The sequence below is a fragment of the Poecilia reticulata genome, linkage group LG2, assembly GCF_000633615.1.
Source record: "Poecilia reticulata strain Guanapo linkage group LG2, Guppy_female_1.0+MT, whole genome shotgun sequence".
In the NCBI taxonomy this organism is placed as follows: Eukaryota; Metazoa; Chordata; class Actinopteri; order Cyprinodontiformes; family Poeciliidae; genus Poecilia; species Poecilia reticulata.
The window spans coordinates 34,400,742-34,423,816 of NC_024332.1; the positions used below are offsets into that span (position 1 = coordinate 34,400,742).

General features: G+C 38.1%; 1 protein-coding gene across 1 annotated transcript in view; it reads left to right on the forward strand.

The window, feature by feature from the left end:
• Window positions 1–23,075, forward strand: part of abca12 (ATP-binding cassette, sub-family A (ABC1), member 12) — a 67,039-nt gene that overhangs the window by 3,216 nt on the left and 40,748 nt on the right. Inside the window, exons 4-28 of the mRNA XM_008403885.1 lie at window positions 695–833; window positions 1,677–1,807; window positions 2,017–2,087; window positions 2,452–2,622; window positions 2,777–2,970; window positions 3,250–3,368; window positions 3,509–3,609; window positions 3,838–3,984; window positions 5,283–5,440; window positions 5,887–6,020; window positions 6,649–6,779; window positions 7,015–7,173; window positions 7,329–7,537; window positions 7,803–7,936; window positions 8,877–8,991; window positions 9,579–12,185; window positions 13,119–13,231; window positions 13,361–13,428; window positions 13,528–13,673; window positions 13,851–13,981; window positions 15,374–15,516; window positions 17,600–17,767; window positions 17,962–18,179; window positions 20,394–21,302; window positions 21,459–21,565. Of these exons, the coding sequence (XP_008402107.1) occupies window positions 695–833; window positions 1,677–1,807; window positions 2,017–2,087; window positions 2,452–2,622; window positions 2,777–2,970; window positions 3,250–3,368; window positions 3,509–3,609; window positions 3,838–3,984; window positions 5,283–5,440; window positions 5,887–6,020; window positions 6,649–6,779; window positions 7,015–7,173; window positions 7,329–7,537; window positions 7,803–7,936; window positions 8,877–8,991; window positions 9,579–12,185; window positions 13,119–13,231; window positions 13,361–13,428; window positions 13,528–13,673; window positions 13,851–13,981; window positions 15,374–15,516; window positions 17,600–17,767; window positions 17,962–18,179; window positions 20,394–21,302; window positions 21,459–21,565 (6,723 nt within the window). The remainder of the gene's footprint in view (window positions 1–694; window positions 834–1,676; window positions 1,808–2,016; window positions 2,088–2,451; window positions 2,623–2,776; window positions 2,971–3,249; window positions 3,369–3,508; window positions 3,610–3,837; window positions 3,985–5,282; window positions 5,441–5,886; window positions 6,021–6,648; window positions 6,780–7,014; window positions 7,174–7,328; window positions 7,538–7,802; window positions 7,937–8,876; window positions 8,992–9,578; window positions 12,186–13,118; window positions 13,232–13,360; window positions 13,429–13,527; window positions 13,674–13,850; window positions 13,982–15,373; window positions 15,517–17,599; window positions 17,768–17,961; window positions 18,180–20,393; window positions 21,303–21,458; window positions 21,566–23,075) is intronic.

Consider the following 23,075-nt stretch of genomic DNA (forward strand, 5'->3'; position numbering starts at 1 on the left):
GGTTTTGTAATGTATTTATGTATGTAAGGTTATGTCATTTCTGATTTGTTTAGTTCTATCTACATTGTAAAAGAACAAATACAAAGACTGCTTTCATATCTATTTATAAATACATAGTTTTTGTTCTTATGTGGCTTTCATGAGTTTTTCATTTTCTTTAATTAACTTCTCCTTGTGTCAACACTTTATTTACTCAGTAAAACTGGGCGCATAAAGGCAAATAAAAGCTGTGACGTTTCATGMAATGCAAGTTTTTCAGAAGTCCCTTCTTTTCTCTGGGTTTGACAGTGACTCACACAATCACTGTGACTGTCACTGAGAAAACAGTATGAGCTACCCAGAATGAATACCAGGAAAGCATAGTTCCATTAACTTAGTGCTGATAGCTGGTTGACATTAACTTGATCTTCACGGCCATCACATGTCATTTTCTTTTGTTTTCCATTGTACTGAAGCTGAGATTGTTTTCTTAACAAAAGGCAGTGTTGGTTTTGCAGTGATTAGGAAAAAAAGTGATAAAACACTGACGCAATAGACTAAAACTTTTTTAACTGTGACATTGTTTCTCATGAAATGTTCTTTCAAAATGAAACATGAGAAATAAATAACTCCTATAATTTGTTACTAATATACTTAAAGGTTTTGCTTCTAAACATCCACATCCAACTATAACATTTTTCTAACTCTCTTCTAGGTTATGTTGGACCAAGAAACCTACCAAGCACTGGCTTTTTCCCTTTCCTGCAGACCCTTCTTTGCAACACAGACAGCCAATGCCACAACACATCCCGCCTGGTGGACACATCTTCATCAAAGTCAACAAGAGGTCGAAGGTAATCTGTCTGTTACATTATTTTAACTTTACAAATACGCTTTGTGTGCTCACCGCAGACTCGTCTTTTATAGAAGAAACTGGCTTTGATCCTTTTTTGTCTGGCTACAGTTCTTTACTTATTGCTTCTATTCTTTTTTCAGTTTTATTTTTTTAAGTTGCTTTTTATGTTTGATTGATAAAATAAGTTACATGCCATTCATTGGAATGGCATGTAACTTCCTCATGCTGGTGGTAGAAAAACCAGTTTGTGTTGTCGTTTTGGTTGTCTGCATTCAGTTTGAGTCTAGCTTTATAAAACACCTAGACTTAGTTTTCCATTAAGGACCTCTCTATAAGCAAACAAAAAATGCTGTTTATCATTGTTTATCATTGTTGTTTATCACCTGCTACCTTTTTATTCAGACACAAATATGGTCCATAATAAACAAGAATAAACAGAACAACAAAAAGGGCAATGAAAGTAAAATAATAAATAATCATCGTCATATGTTTTTTAGATTTAAGTATGTAAAATTTTGCGAAATCTAGAAAAAAAGTATAGTTTAACACTTGAATAGCAAATATTACTACTTATGAAAAAATTGTCCTTCTGCTTCTTCAAAATATTTGTGGTGAACCTTCTGAGATTTGGGATTGTGTAATGGCTGCTTTAACTAGCTAACGTGGAGCTGGTGACAATAGCTGTGTTCCCATTACAAATATACGCAAGACTTTGTCGACATTCCACTAACGTTGAAGGAATATAATTTCACACGTGTGCGCGTGAATGGGAATGACTGTTTCATTGTTCTGAAAATCAATATATGACTGATGTCATTTCATTTGATTTTTTGCATCACAGGTCTGCTCCTTTGCCAGATACATCTCCATTGGCAAGTTTGATGCAAGGGAAGGAGTTTTTCAGCCAGGCTTTCCCCAGTGACACTCAAAATGGCCCTGCTAAGTTGGTTAAGTTCATGGAAAGCTTTATTGGTATGTTATTACTTTACATACACTTATGTTGTACAGTTTTTTTTTTTTTTTTCTTGTAATAACGAGGGTAATTACTCACACTGTTGGTTACAATTTGCTAATACAGGAAGGTAGACGTCTTTGGAATTTGACTTTATTATTTGGTATTCAGATTATTGTATTGACTTTGACATTCTCCTTGAGTTGAACTGTGGATTTATATTTTAAAGGTTCATCTAACAGAGCCAACTATACAAATGTTCCTTTCGTGGTTCCCCTCAACACCTCTCTGCCCGATCAGGTGAGTGTCCGCAAGTTTAATAACAGAAAAATATCAGACTTCTCAGTCGTTTGTGTTTCTGCAGAAATATACATACTCATTAGAGGACAGATAAGCTAATGACCTCACAGACTCTCATTGGCTTGAAAGAATCTAGAATGATTAAAACTGGACCTTAAGTCAAACCAGTGCATAGTCCTAGAGACAATAAAGAGCATTTTTTTGTCACACTGTAGAAATGTATGAAAACATGTAAAACTAATTGTCTGTTTTTAAGAATTGAATTTGTTCCACTTGATTATAATAAATTGATTCAAAGTTTAACATCAATGTAAGTGAATCAAATACCTATTTACTGTTGTAAATTCCACCCTGGGTCTTGCAGGAAACCATGAACGCAATTATGGAGTCAGTGAACATTTTTAAGAAAACCATCTGCACTGTTACACTTCCTTGGATGGACCAAACCTCACCCAACACAGTCACCCATGCTATGGTAACTTTCTGCAACTCCAACAACACTGTGTTAGAAGCCTCACTTCAAACACTGAACAAGGTACGTTAAGGTTTGTCATTTAGACCATCTGGCCTTTTAATTTCGTGCAAAAACTAAAAATTAGCTGTTCCTTCAGTCCTTTTTTAAATTAATAGATAAATGGCTCTTTTAACCAGTTTTGCATAGCAGTTCAAATGTTTCCCTTTGCTCTCAGGTACTAACAGAGCTAATGGTGACCAATCCGGATGAGATACTATTGCTGGCAGGAGGGACAGTGATGTTATTTGATCAGCTGCAAAATGAGACATCAATTTGGGAAACCCTCTTAGCCATTCCCGAGCTCTTCTCTGCCAATTCTCTTGAAGACATGCTGAACAACACACAAACCTCACTCACAAACATGAAGAGGTAATATAATTTTACTGATGTAAAAGCACAGAAACTTGATTTTATAGATACAATATGTTAAGATTTACGTAAAAAAAAAAGACAGGTCTCTTAGATAGTAGTTGTCTGAATGCTTATTCAAACTAACTCTATTCTAGTATAAGCTTTCAAATACTATATTTAGCCTTCTTTCAGCCTATAATTTCTTAATGACCTTGAGTATTAATTTGTCCCCATGTGCACTGGTTCATTGGTTCCCTGTTTTACTCACAATTTTTTATTTTCTTGTTCTTTCTTTAGCATTTTGCGTTTCATCCAGATGACCTTCCCTGACTCTGCTGACTTCATCAGCAAGGTCTATCCAGTGCTTGAAGGAAGCTTTGACATCATCCAGTATGTCCAGAACTGGCCCGGACAAGGTAACTGTAAACCACATATTCTATTTGAATATGTATAAAGAGAATGCCATCTCTTGCTACAGTATATTAGTAATTCTTTAAAAAGAAGCTGTGGAAATGTTTTGAACTGTCGTGCTAATGTGAGATTTAAATCTCTTTAGATGTTTCGATAACCCTTGGAGACATTGTCACATTAAGGAGTGACTCAGTCAGTGACATTGTGAAACGAATCCTACAGGAGGTTCACATACCACTGCACCAGGTAAACACAGCACCAGTGACTACAGGCACAGGGTTACCAATATGGCCTAAACACCCATTCCTCCAGCCGTTACCTCCAAGTGACAATTAAGTAACCCATTTACAAAAGCAAGAAGTCTTTAAGTTTGCAGTGCAGATTTTGCCAAATCAAATGATTATGTCAAAAATTATGTCACTCAACACTGAATAAACAAATGATGAATGCAATAAACTGACCTCCCTTTTCTAGGCTGTAGGGCTGATGTGGGACAAAGACATGGTGCGCTCTCACTTGTGCTGCAACAGCAGCAACACGATGTGGTTAACAGCAGCATGCAGCACAGGCACCGTGGATATGCTCCTGAGTTGGATTTGTCCTGACAAAGTGGCAAAAGAGGTAGGGTGTTATTTCAAGTGTTATAATCAGAACCAAAGTTAGTTTGGGACATTAGTATTGATCCAGTTGCTGAATGTTTTTCTGTTTCCTCTCTTTTTGTTGCTGTGTCATGTTGCTAAATATACCCAGTGGAATGCAAAAAAAAAAAAAAAAAAAAACCCAGCTGACAACAGGCAACTCCGGTTCTGGCACTAGCAGACCAGAAACCTTGAGTGCTTTTAATTAGAAGTTAATTAGCAGTCATGGGAATATGCATGTTTGCAAAATGGTAGCAAACATGTCTTATATTTTATTCATCTTAAGCTATTATAAGTAATTATGTGCACATATTGCTTCCATCAAGTCACATTGGTACTAGGTTATTTCACCACTTTCCTCAGCTTTTGAGCAGAAAATAAAAACGTCTGCTGTATTTTCAGGTTTGTTACAGTCAGACCAGGCGTCAGTTGTTTTTTTTTTTTGTTTTATTAAATCTCTCTTTGTCTAATGCAAAGCCCACAGTTCAGTAATAATGCCAGCCGGCCTGCTCCTATTTTACTGCCATGAGGAACAGATGACACAATGATCGGTAGCATCTCTCACGTCAATCAAATTTGTAGCAATTAGTTTTAATTATAGACTATGCTGCCAACAGCTGCAAAGACTGAACTTCCAGGTGACGTTATCATCTTTGCAAGCCTGATCGGTCTGAGCTGAAAACAGGAATACTGTCAGTTGTGTATCCTACCTTGAGTAGGTGGAACAGAACCGTAATTTATGCCTGTGATCTTAGATCTGATTCTGATTCTCATGTGTCCATCTTTTAACTTTTCTCATCACTTAACCTTTATATATTCTTACTTTATGTCCATCTGATGCCCAGCAAAAATGAGCTCATTTGATGTGTATATCTGATGTAACACATGATCTAAGTGTGGTAGAAAATGGAATAGATGCTAATAGATTTTATTTATTTATTTATTTATTTATTTATTTATTTATTTATTTATTTATTTATTTATTTTTATTTTTTATTTTTTTGTTCTTCCCATCCTGTTCTTATCACACATTTTGCTTGACTAATTTGTCTTTTTGTAGAAACTGAAGATTAAAGCTGAAGTTTAATGTGGAATTGTTTACTTAAAAAAGTATGTGTAGGATTTCCTCTTCCAATAATCAGCTTTATTTTAAAAGGGCCAATGTCCAACTCAAACATAAATGTCACCATTTGGTGCACCGTACCAGATTATAGAGGAAGCTATTTTGCATCTGCAGTCGCTTGACAAGTCACTGACATTTTGTGAAATTTTAAACCCTAGGTTTTCCTGGCATGGACTAAGCATGTGGCGGCAGATGATGTGTCCTTTGTGAGACAACTGGTGCAAAGTCTCATGGGAGGTTCATCGTCAAGCAACCAGGAAGTCTCCAGGTCAAAGCGCAGCATAGATGCAGAACCACAAAGTGACGAGGCAGAGCTGTAAGTACAGGGACATGTCTTCTTTACATACAGCCGTTGATTTCAAGATTCATAAATTATTTTCAAATTTTGGTTGTTTAGTTAACGTCTGAAAGGTTGATAGGTACAGAGTTGATAGAATTATATTACGTTGAATAGTAGTATTTATTTCTATTGCAAGACAATAAAATAAATTATTCAGTGATTTTTTTTTATTCATGGACTTTTTTAACATTCCTTAGTTTGTTGTTTAACATCTTATAAAGATGTTTGATATTTTTTGTATCTACTATCGACTACAAATACACTGTAGATCCAATATTCTCTCTCCTCTCAACGTTGAAGGTTTTGAATTACTTCTTTCACTCTTAAATGAATAAGTGAATCACTCTTTGCTGTTGCATATCTGTACAAAAGAAACTGTTAATTTCCCCTTCAGTAATGAGTCTGACTTTTTGCTTTGGCAGGTTTATGGGAGTCACTCAAGTCCTGCTGGAGATCGCAAAAATTGATCCTGATTTGGACAATGTTGTTCAGAGAGCTCTTAAAACCAGCTTCCAGTCCATGAAGGCAGCAAGGGTGACTTTGGTCACTGTAGAAAGTAAGACTACAAACAAAATATTTTTATAGCAAGTCATGTGTTATAGGACAACAGCACTGCCACATTGTTTTTTTGTTTTGTTTTGTTTTTTAAATACATACACTTCAACATTTACTGTTGTCTGATGATACATCCAGTTTTACCAGGTCGATACTATTGGTGGGGTTTTCTTTTAGTCTGATTGCCTTTTCTTCTAAAAACCATAAGACATAAGAGAGAACAAAATGTGCAGCGGTTTCTATTATAGAAGTAGAACTTTGAAATACAAAGGAATGTGAAACAAGTTTAAGATTATCCCAAATTCTTAATCTAACTGTTATACACAAAGCTTTTCAGACTTTCATTAAACACAGACGAAGTGAAAACTAACTAGTTCCAATGAGTAAAAGATTAACACACCTATTATAATAATGACAACCTTTCTGATTGACTTGTACATCTCTGAGTAGTATGTATGCTTTCTGTGTTGAGAAACTGAGAGCTGAATAATACAAGGATGCACTCAGATATGGAAATGTATATATTATTATCCGTTTCTTAAGCATAAGATAACACTTTCCCATTGAATACATTATCAGTCAGTCTGGTGTTTGTCTCATCATTATATATTTGTTGCTTGTACTTACAGAAGTGATGAGTAATGTCCTGGAAGACGCACAAAGTCTCCAAATGACCTACCGCATGCTGCAGAAGAACCAGTCTGAGGCTACAGCTTGGTTTAGCCGGGTAATAGACAGTGTGGTGAAAGTCACTGAGGAGGTAGGGTAATTTTATTTTAATTCAACATAGTTTGCTCTTGTGCTAAATAGATGTAAATTAATCAATATACATTGCATCTATACTTATGTCTTACTCTTACTCCTCAGGTTTATGAAGCCTGCTTGTGTAACAACACTTTCAGCTGATATTCTTTTCTTCAGTAGATATGATAGCTACCAGTCACACAACATTGGGAATATATACTTTACAACAGACTTTTCTTGTATTTTTTAAGGCGGTGGAGTGTGAGGAGTGTGAGGAACTTTTTGAGCCCTTCGAGTGGCTGCTGTCCTCCAAGACTGTAAAGGTAGAAGTGTGGAAATCTATGTTYTGCCAAAACATCACTGCAGTGAAGCATGCTTTGCTCATGGACTGGAATCCTGTAGTGCAAAAGGTATAAGTCACTCAATGTTTTTAGAAACCTCTAAAAGGATTTGCATCATTTTTTTTTAAATTAAATTATCACGATTTGTGTTAAATATGCTTCTTATTGTGTAATTCCTACTCTTATTTTGAATCTTGTTTGAAAATGTCATATTTTACCTTTAGGCAGAAGAAGTGTACTGCATCCTTACAGGCCGAGCTGACTTTAACCTGACACTTCCCATGATGCTCTCTGAGTGGAACAATTTGTTCAATGCCAGCATGCAATTTGGAGAATTTTTGCAGAGATCCGTAACCCATCTGGATCAAGACTACTGGTTGAACTGGATCCCTTGCCACCACACACATGACTTCAAGAAGACTCTCCAACACAGGTTTTACAATGTCTTTTCAGTTCACCTTCAGGACTTATTTTGTTTAGTTGCTCTAAAAATAAAGCAGTTCAGAATTTTTTTTAGGCTTTTAAATTACAATTACCATGAGCTGGAATTGTTTCCAACTCACGAATTTAGAAGTCATATTAAAACAAGACCTGTGGAAAGTTGTGGCACAACTTTCCATGAAGGTGTTACAAATAAAAAATGCACTTCACTTTTAAGCTGAACAAGCCTTTGGTTTTTTAAATTTTTTTTTATGCAGTCTCATCATGTCATTGGAAAACCTGGGAGAAAAGCTCGAGGAGAGTGATTTGTGGCCCAGCATGAAGGATTACTTCCACATCACTTACTGGATTTTGAACTACAGACCTGGTGTTGAAAAAGACCCACCAAACTGTGAGTGCAGCTGCTTTTCTTTTGTTTCTTTTCTGCAATAGAGAAGCTAGATAAAGGTCTTTAAAAAACAAACAGACACCATTTCACTCTGTGTCCTGTGCACAATTATAGATTGAGTCACTAAAAAGAGCTCAGTAAAATTTTCTCTGCAAAAGCAGAAGTTGAATAACATAAAATTATTTTTAGTTTAACCAAACATTGTTTCCTAGGAGATCTGGAAAGTTTCTCAATCATTTTCCACTTTCTTTATAAACAAATATCAATGTACTGGTAAGCTAATTCTTTTGGATGTTGACTTTTAGCAGCTCTACATTGTGGGTAATTTGATTTTTTTAACTACATTTAAAATAACTAATACCATTTGGATTCATTTTTTGGGGGGTATCACATAGGCAGTCCAAGCACCATCTAAGGTACTTGTACCACATTTTTAAAAACCGTGGCAATCAGGTATCAGTGAACGCATCTAAAGATTAGGGTTACTACAATAGCAGGCCTTCCAACCTTAAAGACTTGAAGAGCATCACAAAAGATAAACTGTCTAAAATACCAAAAATCTTATAAGAATTTATAAGAACTGTTTGATTCCTGTAATGGCAATAAAGGCCTTTCCTTTCTATCAGCTAAAAGCATTAAAAACCTTAAAAATGTTAAATAAATTTAGAATTGATACTCATTGTGCATGGTCTTATCTTTCATGAAGATGCGTGTGTCATTTGCTATTGGATAAGAGGTTATTGGTTGACTGAAAATAACTTCTAATGTACATCTACCACATGCATACTTTTGAACTAACCTACATTTACTGTGAGCCAGGATAATTTCCCTAAATACAGTAATCAATAGATGTTTACCAGTGATGACAAAAAGAAAAATGTATTTCCATATGTTGCTACAAAGGTGTTTTTTTTTTTWAAATCTTTTTTTACTTTATTTTTAGGCTGTGTCAATGCCCACTCAATGGCCCTTCATTGTGACACTGGTCTGGAGTGGTCGAAGTTTGTCAAAGCAGCAACGGATGCTGTGATGTCACCAAATGAAGATGTCCTTCTGAAGTAAGTCTCCCTAAGGACTTGCTTTACCTTCAAAAGCTTTTAAGCATTGGTTATCTGTGGTCGAGATGCATTGACAAACTCCTTATTCCAGTTGGGCAAAAAACAAAAGCAAAACAGACCTCTGCCAGGGTTAATAACCAAGATAATAAAGATTTATTTAGTTTTGTCTTTTTTTGCTAGTTTTTGAATCTCTCTTTCACTGAGCTCCAAAATTTCATTAAGTTTTTTGGACTTTAGTGAGATAGTTAATAAACACATAACGTATGAACCACTGAGTTCACAAATTTAAATAGGATAAGATTTTAGTTTTAATTACAGGGAAATTAGAAATTGCCATAGCTTTTTTTTTTACAAATAAAGTAAAGGATGTTACATGTCGCTGATGTAAAAACACATAAGAACATATAATAAAAATCGACCCACATCAACAGTGTGGTGAGCAGACAAAGGTCGTTGTTGTGGCAGCTGACAAACCTGTTTGAACTTGTTCTTCTCAGACGTTTTCTGTTTCCACATAAATTTTTATTTTTCTTGCTTTATTGTTGTTGTTACAATCATATTTTTTATTCTTATTTTCAATCTTATAGTGCTTTAAGAGGAACAGTGAGTCTGCTGCAGCACGTATACGGGGAAGTCTACAAAAACCTGACAGCCACGTATTTAAAACAGAAGATTGAAGAGGGCGATGCTCTCTCTGCCCATCTCCTTAAGTTGGTTCTGGACCTGGATAGCTTTGTCCAAACAATCATTGCTCTGCCTAACCACAATATCTCAGACCCCGCCGTCATAGGTCCGCTCATCAGTGATTTGCTAGAATCCGCAGGTCTTAAACCACTCCTGCCTCTGCTCTTCAGAAGTACTCCAGTTAATGCCTCCACAGTGCTTGATGCAGTCTTGCAGATAATCAGGCTCAACCCCCAGATATTCACCTCTGGAGAAAGTGACTTAGCAATGAAAGGACTGGAGCAGTTAATCATGGAGTTCCTGACTTTGGAGAGTAACCTGACACTTTCTTTCTCTGACATCTTGAGACATAGTCTGCTAACTTATTCAGCTTCCATCAAGCCTGAAGATGCTGCCTTCCTCAAAGAGGCACTCTACGGTTTCACCAACCAGTCCTTTGATGAGGTCATCCTTGGTGCCGTGAAGCTTCTGCAAACACTAGCTAATTCTCCAGATGGTGACCCAACCAACATAATTCTTGGATACCTAGACCAGCTTCAAGAGATTGTAGCTTCTCTCTTCAGACAGCAAAAAATAGAGCATCTTCTGTCAACCAATGGCCAACTAACTGCAGCTGAAGTCACTGACCTACAGGCAGCCGTCATGGACCTTCTTGACTTACTCAACCCTGACAACCCCCAGGGTCTCACTCAGGTTGGACCAGACGTTGCCCAGGACCTTATCATTCAGAAGTTGGTGGCATTCCTGCCGCCCGATGTTCAGGAAAATGCTACTTACTTTCTGCAGAAGTTTAAAGCTCTGCAGAATTTGGTCCCCAAATGTGAAGAAGGCAAGAACTGCTTGGAAGGAGTTTCAGAAATCTTTACTTTACTTGATAATGTAATAGAATTCATGCTTGCAGTGGGTGGAGATACATCTGTCACAATAACAGTGGCCAGCAAGGTCCCCTGGAGCCAGGAGCTGGAAGAATTTAGCACAATAGTGTTCTCGCTCATACCGTCACCAAATGATGCAGAGCGTTTAGAAACATTCAAGCAGACCCTTTATTTCATGAAATTAGTCACAGAGATGCAAAACATCACAACATCTAGTCTCGAGAACATTCTGGAGCAGTCAAACCTAACTGGGTTTGATCTTCATGAAATTGCAACACTTGCTGGAGCTTCCAACCTGAACGATCTGGTGGAAAAAATGGTGAACATTTTCACCGACATGAACAAAACGTGTTCTGGACAAGAGAGGAACCCGACAATGACATCGGACTGTCTTCTTGGATTGATAAATGACATTAGCAGCTTTCTGGCAAACACACCAGCAATCCAAAACGAAACAACCCTCCTGTCTGTCATCTCAGATGTTGTCACGGAAACTCTTAGAGATTTCAACCAAGTGGACTTCAGCTCCGATCCTAACACTGCTGTTGTGCAAACCTTGGAAACCATCTTGACCAATATCAAGAGGATACTTGAACTGAACCAACAGAACAGTTCAGATATCAATATGGAAATCACAATGGTGGAGCAATTAATACAGCTGGTCACTGACATGGAGCCATTTAACCGCTTCAATACTACCTCAATGGAGGACCCACTTCGTACACAGAAAGTCTTCCTGGAGCTTGTGGATTGGTATTTGACGAAGCTGGAAACGATCACCAGAAACAGTTCAATCTCAAGGTTCCTACGTGACTTTTTCCACATCACGAGGATTCAAGTGGCAGCCCAGCTGTCTCAGACTGAGTTCACCCTGTATGTCAGTGAGAAGATTGAGCTCCTGGTGGAAAGCCTTCAGTACCCATTGGATGGCGCAGACCTGAGAGTCATTGGACAAACAACGATTGAGATCATTCGCCACCTGTTGAACTACACAAACACYGTCATGGAGCTTCAGGATAACATTCCAGGCGTGAAACAGCTGCACTCTATTCAGCTTCAAATCAGACTCTACCTTGACCTCATTGAGAGATGGATACAACAGCCAAATGTCCCTTTCCTCCTTTCTAGCATGCTCCAGTGGGGAAACTCTTCAACGGCATTTTCCACCCCTGTTAGAGACCTAAATCTTCTGCTACAGACAGTAGCTCCTCTGATAGACGAAGATGTGGCAGCATTCCTCTTGACAATAACCAACATCACAGAGGCTTTCAACAATGCCTTAAGAATGGCAGAGCAACCAGGTGAATTTCAGAGCGATGACTTTATAGCTACGATCCTAACTGGCGTCCACAGAGCCCTGCAGATCCCTAGTCCAGTCATGGGGTCCCCTTCACCTGCTGTGCAGCAGGAGATCCTGGGAATTGTGGAAGGTTCTCTAACTCTTATCATTAACCAGGGCATGAGTTTTGCCTCGTCACAGAACACCTCCCTACTGATCCTGGAGAGAACTCAGAAAGTTATCCAACTAACAGTACTGAAAGACTTTGCGGAATATCTGCTGCCAATGGTCAAACTGCTCACTACATACTTTGAGAGTGCATCTACATCCAGCGGGCCAGATCAGTGGAATCAAATGTGAGTAATGGTGCTGCTTTTGTTAATTCTCATGGGGTAAAATGATCACGGTTGAAAAATATGAGAACATTTTGATTAGAAAATAACAGTTGTGCAAAAATATTTTACTTTAAAATCAGTCTTTTAAAATTGGTGTGTCTTGCTGTCTGACCCAAATATGGCCTGTCATGCAATTAATTCAGTGAACAGAAGCAATATCTTGTTTTGGTTCATGTAAGGAGCAAACATCCCCTGCAGTGTCAGTTTACCACTTTGCCAATTCAGACCCTCATTCTGTAGGTTTGCACTGACATTTCATCTCAAACTTATTCCACCCTTATTCCATTTGCACCAGTTAATTTAAACCATGAGCCATCAGTTTTTGTTTTTGTAGGTCAGTATTTTTCATAAATTATAAAATAAAATAAATGTGAAATGAAAATGTTTAGATATCGTTTCACTTGCATAATATCAGAAAACTTTACTTTGGTTCCGACCCCTGTTTGATCCGTTTTGGCCCTTTCATAGAATCTGACAAATAATGACCATTGATCCTACCAAAATATTGGTTACTCTATGCAGACTTCAGAAGGGAGACATTTGATGGAGTAACATAAATACACTTCCTTTCAAGAGATTATGTGTAGTATAAAGAAAAATAATTGTTGGTTATCACAGCAGGTACAAAGCATCCCTGACAGATCATTGACAAATGGTTTGTACAGAAATTCCAATGGTAGATATGTACTTGAAGGATTAAGTTGATATGCTCTGGGATTTATTGCAGCAATGATAAAATGATCAAATTAATTTGTAGAAAGGAAGCATTATATCAGACTTTTTTCTGGTTGTAAAACTGACCAAATAAAATAGTTGAAATGAACATTTTAATCTTTTCAAGAGGAATACTAAAATGAAAAGTACTGTTGATTTTCTTTTTGCTTTTTTTTCAAGAATTTTGAATGAGATGAAGGCCATCGAGAGCTTCCTGCCTCCAAACTCCACAGCTCAATACTCCATCTCTGTCCTCATTAAGATAACAAACTTCATCTTGAACCCTGGCCAAGGTAAGTCAGCTTCTTAGTGTAATTATTGGGGAGACGTCATGTTAAATCCTGATGATTTATGATATTTGTTTGCATATTGAGCATTACAAATTTAAGTTGACTTTGTCAAAACGTTCCGTATAATTTCAGGCAACATGAGTCTCTGGGAGAGTTTTGAGGGAACGTCAATGACAACTTTACCAGATCTTATTAGCAAGGTACAGTTTATGTGCTCTGATACGTCAAGTGTGAGAAGCTTTCCAACAAAGGTAATAATAAAAGTTATGCCTGATTGTATGTGCTTTGTTCAATAACAGCTGACCAAACTTGTGGGAATGTTCCTGCAACTTGTAGTAGAAGGCCCACCTTCAACATCTTTGGACAATTTCAACAATTTCAGCCTTATTGTTCCTACTTTGGAGCAGGTGATGACTGGGAATGCAAATCAAGACACATGGGACAAGTAAGTGCAGTTATCCAGAGCAATATACACAGATATAAGAAATAATTGCCTGGCATTTTAAAGTTATTTGAAGCCATACCCTTAAAACTGATTGTGCCAGATTATGCATTTTGTTCTCCATCAGTTCACAGTCAAATGAAGTTGCCTTAAACCAAATTTTATTTTCTTCTGCACCAGCCTCGAACAGATGCTGGAAGGCCTGCTGTCAACTTTAGAAGAAGAAGACCTATGGAGCAACATCTCATCTGTCATGCCTGTTTTTGAAAAACTGACTGAAGCTGTGGTGAAGAACATGCAAGCAGAGAATGGTGAGAGAACCAAGAGACACAACAGACACAAAAAATAGTCATACAGCCAAACTGCTGACTCATCCAGATGAAACATGTTTAAATAGCTAAAAGGAATAAGACACATTGTGCAAGTCATCTAAAATTTCGATTGTGCCAAGAGTACGCAATCTTGCCTCAAAGCCTTATTTTGCTATTTTAAACATCTACATTATTCACAAAACTAAACAGGCACTTCCCTTTCAGCAACTCTATCTACTCCAGCCAATTTCCTCAAATTATAGTTTGTTAAATTAAGGTTATCGCCGCTAGGCAGGCAAACAAGCACATGGTCAAAACATGTCTAACAAGACAAAATGATTCCAGTGATTGTGTGAGCTTTGACGGACAATTTTGACTGTAATCTTGACTAAATGCTCACTTGGCACACCAGTTGTATTTAACTAATTTGGATTTTATAGTCCTTTTTTTTGCAAATGTACAACTTTTAGTGCAAATTATGTGTTGAAATTTATCTCAAGTCTCACTAAAGATGTTTCTGGTCCAAATTTAAGTCCACTCCAGAGGTCGTTTTCTAACTGTTCTGTTCTCCCTTGTTTAACTGACTATTTCAACACTGGTAAAAACAAAAAAGGGAGAACTTTGATTCAGCATTGCTCCATATATTTCTATATCTTTTTTGTGTTGTTTTATGTACTTACAAGTTAACCTCCAGACGCCTACTCCTGGAGGCGTCTGGAGGCGTCTCCTACTGCAAGAACACAACTCTCATCATATCTGTGGATTTTCATTTCTGTTTTGTGAGAGCGTATTTAAATTAAGGGTTCTGGTAAACTTTTAGGGAGCAATTAAAAGTAAAGACATGTGAGCTAGCTCTTCTACTCAAAGCACCTGGAGGTGCATTTCCATCTCCTTCGTAGAGCTCTCCCTTGGGGTCACCAGTGGTGTTTTGACTTTCAAAACTGCCTCATCCCAGAATATATTCATATAGGAAATTGCACCGAGGGATTTGAAACTTTTCAAACTGTTTTATTATTTGATCTGCATGTCAGCAAAAGTTAGTATCAGAAAGGCTCAGATAAGGCTGTTTTGTTCTGTAACAATGTCCCGTTTTCTGTGAGTCCTGACCTGATCTTTCTTTGGCCGCCACCAGTTATGTTTATCCCAAGTAAAATAACAAAAAAAAGACAGAAATGATGTGATGTAGGTACTTTGATAGAGGTAGTCATATTTAATCTAAGAGAAAATGAAGGAAACGGCAGCACTATCTCAATTATGCATCGGTGTTCCTACACATTATCTGATCTTTATTAATCTCTAACTAAAATGCATAAAGGAACAGTGTCTGTACATTTTTCATTTAGCTTATAGAGGTAATTTGCATTTGTCAGTTTCACTTTTTCKTCTTCTCAGTAATGCTACAAAGCCTTCAGATGCCCCTGGTGGCCCTGATGAGAGACATTGGGCTGGCTGTGAACAGTAGTCATCTCAACATGTCTGAGCTCACAGAAGGAATGCAGCTTGCCATACAAGGAACTCTTCAAGCAGCCCAGCAGGTCAGTCAGCTATTCTCAATCTTCACAATCATTTGCAGAGTTTCCTTTTGTTATAGTTTCCTACATGTCTGCGTTTAAGGTGGACAACAAAGCGATCACACCAGCTGTCATGCATTGTTGCACTTGACAAGAGGCGTTTCTCATCCTTGTGTCACGTCTCATTTTCCAGACATCTGATTAATGTATCAAAACTATCTTGGTTTTTGCAACTTAATCTGTCCGTTCCAACGGCTTGAATAGGCATCTGGACATCTATTTACCTCAACAAGGTTTGAGACAAACAGTATTGTCGTACTGGAATATAATGTGGGTATGACTTTAGTGGTAAACGATCCAAATTACACATTTTCAGGATATAGAATAGCTGATGGTTGCATGCAAGCAGGAATTTATTTATAAACTATTCACACTATTTGTGAAAAATCTACTCTCTAGGTAAAAAGTAAGATTTCCGAAGTGTTTCTGTTGCGTGTGCTGGTTTTGTTGTCTATTTTTTTGTAAGAAACAAGAACGTTCTAATATCAAAATAGTTTCTCTTTCACATATGGCTGTGAAAGAGAAACCTTTTATGTTTACATCTATAGCTTCACAAAAAAATTATAGCTTACTTGATTTTGAGTTGACTTTGGGTCATTTTGCCCTTTGAAATGTTGTAGCCACGATTAATATATACGCATTGCCATTTTGCTCTTTTCAGCCTGCATTTTGTGCCCATATAGTCAAGCACTAGCATATGAATTTTTTTCATAGCTACATATTTTTATTTAAAAACCAACCCCTTAGCCGCTATGTCTTTACCAGCAATAAAATGTCTTAAACGCTTCTTTTGCTTTGACTTAAATTGGTCAATATTTGAAATCATTGCCAACACAAACTGAATGGCTTTGTTCACATCCTCCGCTTCACAACAACATCTTCTTTTTGCTGATTGACCCAGTTGAAGTTCAACCAGAAAAATCAAACTCAATGGGAGAAATCCCAGACGGAGTACTGAAGGGAGATGAGAATCTAGTAAAGCTGCGTATGAAGCCAGTGCTCTGGTTCATCTTTTTAGAAACTCTAGAGATAAATTGTCATAAAAACGCTCAAATCCCATGTGTAATATAATCAAATCACATTCTGTACTGATACCTAAAGCCTTTGTATTACTCTCATTAAAAAATAGCAAATTAGCCAATATTCGTGTCAAATTAAAGTAACTCTTGGCCTTAAGGTGATGTTTGTTGGAGTCCTACAGCCACATTTTCCACATTGAGTGGGTTATGAAAAATAACTCTAAATTGCTATGTGGTTGTCAGAGTGAGTAGAAATAGTTCCCCTGGCTGGTACGAATTGATTCATGATTGGTATGAACTTTGCAGGTTATCATTTTCCCAATTTCATCCCTGCAAATGCTGGGTACATTTGCAAATATACAAAAATGGTGGAGGGGTGAAATAGCTAACACCCATCTGAGTCTTTTATTGAGGACAAACAAATGATATCATATAAACGTTAAGCTTTACCAGCCTGCTGCTCAGATCCGAGGGTGCTTTTTAACTTTTAATGTCGGAGTGTCTTTCCCAGAATACTAATTCTGCTCTGCCATGATTAGAATTTCCCTCAGTTTCTGGGTAAAATATGAATTTTTAACAGCAACAGAAATGAAGTGTGACCACGTTCCTTGGTGTTTTTGTCTGAATCTGCACATTTCCTCATCAAATTCAAGTATAAAATTATTTTAAAAAGAGCCATCCTAATTATTGTCCCTATCATGATAAAACCACCATGCAGTGGAGAAAAGTATGCGTCTTATCGTGCAAAACATGTAAATACCCTCAGAGTCTAGACATGCAGAGACGACATGGTACTTCGGTGTTTGTGATTTATACAGTGCTTATGTGGGCGTATAACAGTAACACAATGAAAAACGGATACCTGTGGGAGAATTATCCCTTGTTCTTTCTAAACCTCAAAAGAGGAGATATTAGGATCTTCCCCCTGCAAATCCCTCCCTACAGCCTTTTGTGTTTTGGGCACAGGTTTTTTCAGCTGGTTATTATAACATGATATAAGATTTCTTTCTCCTTTTTTGTCTTTCTAGGCAAGTGGCACACTGAACTGCAGCGACGCCCTTAAAGCCTGGGAGCCTGTTGCAGAGGCAGCAGGGGCAAACCTTTCCACATTTGCTGTCTGGTGCAGCACCGGCCTGCAGCCTGTTTTGGATGCCTACGCAGCAGCAATCACAGACTTGTCCCACCTGAACATGAGCGTGAGTAGGAGCATGGCAAATTAAAATGCAAACTGCAAATGTGTTTGTAAAAAAAAAAAAAAAATTGCTTTCTTGGAAATGAAAAAAAAAAAAAAAAAAAAAAAACAGTTTCAACACTTGGTGGCAGTGTTGTCACTCAGGAAATGAACAGTCCCGCTTCTTACACTCTTTTTCTCCTGCATGCTTCTACACAGCAAATGGGCATGGAACCAATAAGTGTGAGCTTGGCAGCTGGCAGGATTGTCAAAACATTACAGTCTCTCTATCACGTCAGCATTAACCGCACAGATGTGATACAACAGTTCATCAAGACTCTCTCCAGCCAGCTCCTGCAGCTGACAGGCATGCATTTGAGCTACGAGGGACACATATCCTGGTACTGGCTGCTCCAGGACATGCAGTTGCAAAGCAGGTCAGCCACAATTGGATTATGTTGTTCCTAACACGATGTGCTCTTTACTCTTGTTATAATTTGGGTGCTCTCAAGGAAGGAATTCACTAAACAGTGTGTTGGTGTTGAATCTTGCGATAATAATTCAACTCACTAAGAGCTGTTTTGACAGTAAATCATATCAAATTAACTTAGCGGTCTATTTAGGTCTCCAGGAAACCCAAGCAATTTCCCCATGGTAAATGGCTCAAAAGAGAAAAGTATAGAATGAAAAAAGGAGCATGACGTTGCTAAAAATTCTTTGAAACAGAAACAACCTTTATGGGATTTAACCAACCAGTTTGAGGACAGTTTGATTGGGAACTACTGCATCAAACACCAGTCCGAGTTATTTTAGTCGTCAGCCAACAGAATCGCAGCGCAACACTTCACTGAAGCTAATAAAGCCATATTCGTTAACTACAAGGCAGCAGTTTTAAAATGCTGTAAAATTATACACTGCGTTTCATCAGTATTGCAATTCTCTCACAAGCTAGCTTCCAGATGCAGCAGCCTCTCCGGTTCTTTCCTATGTTCCTCTTTCTGCTTAGAGTGTCAGATATTTTCGTTCCAACCAGAGTTTCTGTAGGTCAGATTCAATATGTTGCTCCAACATGGGTTAGTTCAATTAAAATAGAGTGCTGCAATGTAACTTAACATGTTTCCTATAATGTGCATTTGTTTTTAAAAGTGATTCTGACTCAGCATACCCACAGCGAATAATGAACTCGTATTGCTTTAGTTTTCTGCTAATGTTAGCGTGCTTCCTCTCTTTTTTGACAACTTTATTCACCTTGCTACATATTTCAATACGATTCCAGCTAATCATGCTCTAACAAAAATGCTTTCCTTTGAAAACAATCAAAATAATGAATGGTCATGAAGATATTCTTTGCAGGATATTAAAGGTTATTTCGTAATCATCTTTATTTAGCTGTGAAACATATGCTGAAACTAGGATATTTTTTTACCCCATAGGTCCAATCCAAATGCATCCTATATCCTATGCATAGAAGTTGGTTAGCCCATGTGATCAACCTCAACCACCTTTTATCACTTATTTACAACTTTCATTTCCTTTATCTGGACATGATTTACCTTGATTAGAAGGATGGCGGTATTGTCCTTTCTCTGCCCCAYGGAACATGCACTGCTTTGAGTGATTGGGAAATTAAAGGATGTTGTTAAAGAGCTGTGTGTGATGTCTAGGCACATCTGACAGAGCAGGTCACATGACTCATGACAGAAGGAACTGCTGCAGCTTCTCTCCCACTCTGAAAGCTGTTGTAAAGAATGAAAAAAGCTTAATATCTAAGCTGAAAATTGGTGATTTTATTACCCAAATAACGCAAACTTTCATACAGTTTATCAAACTGTGCTAATAAAAGCAGGCTGTAATTGTGAAAAATTGGCTGCGTAAAACTAATATCGCTGGGGAAGTGGCTGACATAATCAGAGACACAGATCAATGGCAAATATTGGGAACCAGAGTTTTGTCAAACACGCCTGATGCTGATTAATTAAAAGTGCCATGATCAGGACTCTGGGCTGAAACCTGGGATCGGATCAGGTCATCCCTGACTACGGCACAATCAGTAMAARATGTGCTGTACAGCGGCAACAAAAGAAAACATTTCCATCGAATTCTGTTTAGAGCGCAGACCTTTAGAGRCAGTTTCACCTGCAGCTTACATGAACTCACCATGAACCTAATACTTAATTTGCTGTGACCACATTATCCACAAAGCACCACTGAAACCTATTTGATTCATACATAATTACACAAGGAGCTGAAGTGGTCGCATTTGCATTCAAATTGATTAATTTAACGCTGGTCTGCCTGAAAACAGGCAGGTCTGAATAGATAGTAGCTTAGCCGTGATTCGGCCTTCTTCTCCTCTTAAAATTGATTTCTCGTTTTATGTCGGCACCATTAATGAGCCGGGCATGGGGATAAGGATCAGAATCTGAGTATCCCAGGGAATCAAACAGGTCTAACTACATGAGTTACAGCTCTTTAATCTGTTCCTAAGGATGAAGGGCGAGATTGGAAGTGTCTTTTTCTTCCAAATCTGAAAAGGAATAAAGAAAGGTTTTTGGGAATCATTGAAATAAAGAATTAGAATAAAACAAAGGTTGTTATGTTATGCAAACATGTTTACATTTTGACATTCATTAAATGTCTTCTTTCCACAGTTTGGTTTCCATCAGACAGCTTTCAGATGAATTGCTTGATGTGGCTCCTTTCCTTCAGCCCTACATTGAAGCTGCGTTCCAAGCGCTGAGCTACATTCTGGACAACTACCATCTCACTGAAAGCAGCAGCTCATCCCAGGAGCTCATTGAAGAGGCAGCAGTGATCTTCCTAACCTCTGCCAACATCACTTTGAATGACATCTTCCCCATGGTGTCAGGAAATGCTTCTGAAGTTAATTTGGCCTTTTTCGCTGACACAATGGAAAGGATAATTAAACTGATTGTCGATACAAGGGCTTTTGGACATTCGCCTGTGGTGTACCAGGCCATGGAGAACTTCCTGGCAACAAACGGCACTTACCTGACGGTGGAGCGCGTGTACGAGATGTCCGTGTGGCTGGCCTCAACCGAAACATTTGGACTGGAAATGCTGAGTCAGGCTCTTTCCAAGATGTATGAAATCGTCAGACTCCCACTGTCTATTCTGACCAGAGTGAGTGTGGACGTGGATACTGCAGTGTACGAAGAGCTGGTTGGGAACATGTTTGCAGCTTTTCACCAGTTTGTTAGCACTGGTGGTCTTCCAACCCCAAGTTCCAGCGTCTACCATGAAGGGAGGAACAGGCAGAAACGCGACCTGTCACTGATGATGACAAGAGACCCTGTGACCGACATCATCGATATGTTTGAAATCGACTACCCAGCCATGTACAGAGCCGTCTCTGTCCCTCCGACCACAGCAGACATCACAGAGACAGCCCATGTGTTGTTTTCGAATCCCGATCTGAATATTGTGATGAAGGGAGCAACAAGAGGCATGCCGTGGAGCTTGAACGCTTCGCGAGAAGACACTATTGACGCCACCCTTGGRATGTTYGCCTTCTTTACTCATCCTCAAGTCTTTGAGACGTAAGTGTTCCTTTAAAGGTTAGCCAGAGAAAGACAATCGTTGTGTACTCTACAATTTTCTCCAGTCCAAACAATGATAAGTCTAACTTATTCTTCCTTGTTTGTCTTGTATGGTAGTCTGGGTTACATAAACATTTTCGGTACTATTTTCCTCAGGCCATCAATGGATATCCTGACAAATGCTGCTGAGATGCTTCCTGATGGTTTRCCATTTGCCTCTGAGATCAAAACCATTAGCAGGGCACTGGCACGTGAATCTCCAGGTAATAAAAACATGTTTTTTGGACTATTCCCTTTTATTCAGTGTATTTTATAGACTTTCATGTAAAATCCATAAAAACACCAAGAGTGGAATTGAACATATGTGCTTCAGTATTGTCTTTGTTTTTTTTGTTTTTGTCTTTTTTCCACTACATTAACATCAACACATGTTTGATGATTGCTTTTTTTAYTCTGGTGCAACTAGAAAAATAAGAGCTTCTTGTCCAAAACTTGATTGGGATGGCATTTATTTATTGAGGACCAAAATTCAATATGTCATTAAATAAATGACTTTATGAATCACTTTATGAAACTTAAAGGAATACATTAAATAAATGAAAACATTTATTGATTTTTCAAAAAATATTTGAATTATTAGTTGAGTAAATAACAAATACGTAAGAATAAAATGAAAAAAAAAAAACATTTGAAAATAATGTATTAAAATTCTATGCCAATGCCTTATTAATGTAATTTTGAGCCACACTGCTTAGAAAAGAGGTCTCTGTTATATAGATTAGATTATATAGGAATATATAATGAAATGATCCAGTTTGTACCAATCCAATCCCATAATCCAATTTGACTATGTTTGTTAGACAATACGGTCAAATTCTGATGATCATGTGATGTCAACTGGTAAAAAGTTATCTATCTAAGAAAGCCCAGCCAACTGCATGGAGTTACTGACTTAAATACAATATAATAAATAAATAAAGTACCTCCATCTGAGCATGCATGTAAATTCAGATTTAGCTACTTATTCCCTCACTTGCTGCTGCTACAGCTYGTGTTTGCATAGCCACTGTGACAGCCTGAATGTATAAATACAGCCTGCCATTAAACAGTCACGCAGCTTGGAGCGCCGTCACCCTGTAATTTATAACGGTTGCAAGACCCAGGGAAGACCATAAAACATTTTGTTAGTGCTGTTGTAACTGCACATATGATTACGGCGCTTCGAATATTCACTCTGCAGATATGAGGAATAAGACTTCACACCGACTTAGCTTCAACTCCCAAAGAGCCCAAGGCCATGTGGCCCATCTCCAACAGAAAGCCACTCAGCACCTTTTTAAATCTCATTAGCAAAGTAGAATTCAATCACTTATCCTGTCCGCCCTCGCTAAATGTCTCCCCTTGCACTCGCACAAGTATGCATCCATGACCTCTTTTTAATATGCTTCTGTGCTTGTGCGATAATGTTTTTCTGTGTGCATAGAACCCCTTTGTAAGCAGGTTCAGTTCTCAGCTCTCAAAGCCCGCTAATAAACACTGCAAACTGTTGTGGATGCAAAGACCTCAAGGTATTGAGCAGCCTGAGATTAAACGTTACATTTGTCTAATTTTGGACTAATTAAATATTCTGTCATCCCATCTTGCAGCCCGAGGTGGTGCTTTTCTTAGGGCTTGTCAGATGCGTTTTTATGCATGACGGCATCTAGGACTGCTGGCCCTTCTGGCCCCATCAGTCCCGAACAGAGCTTTACTTTAAGCACATCATTTGCTGCT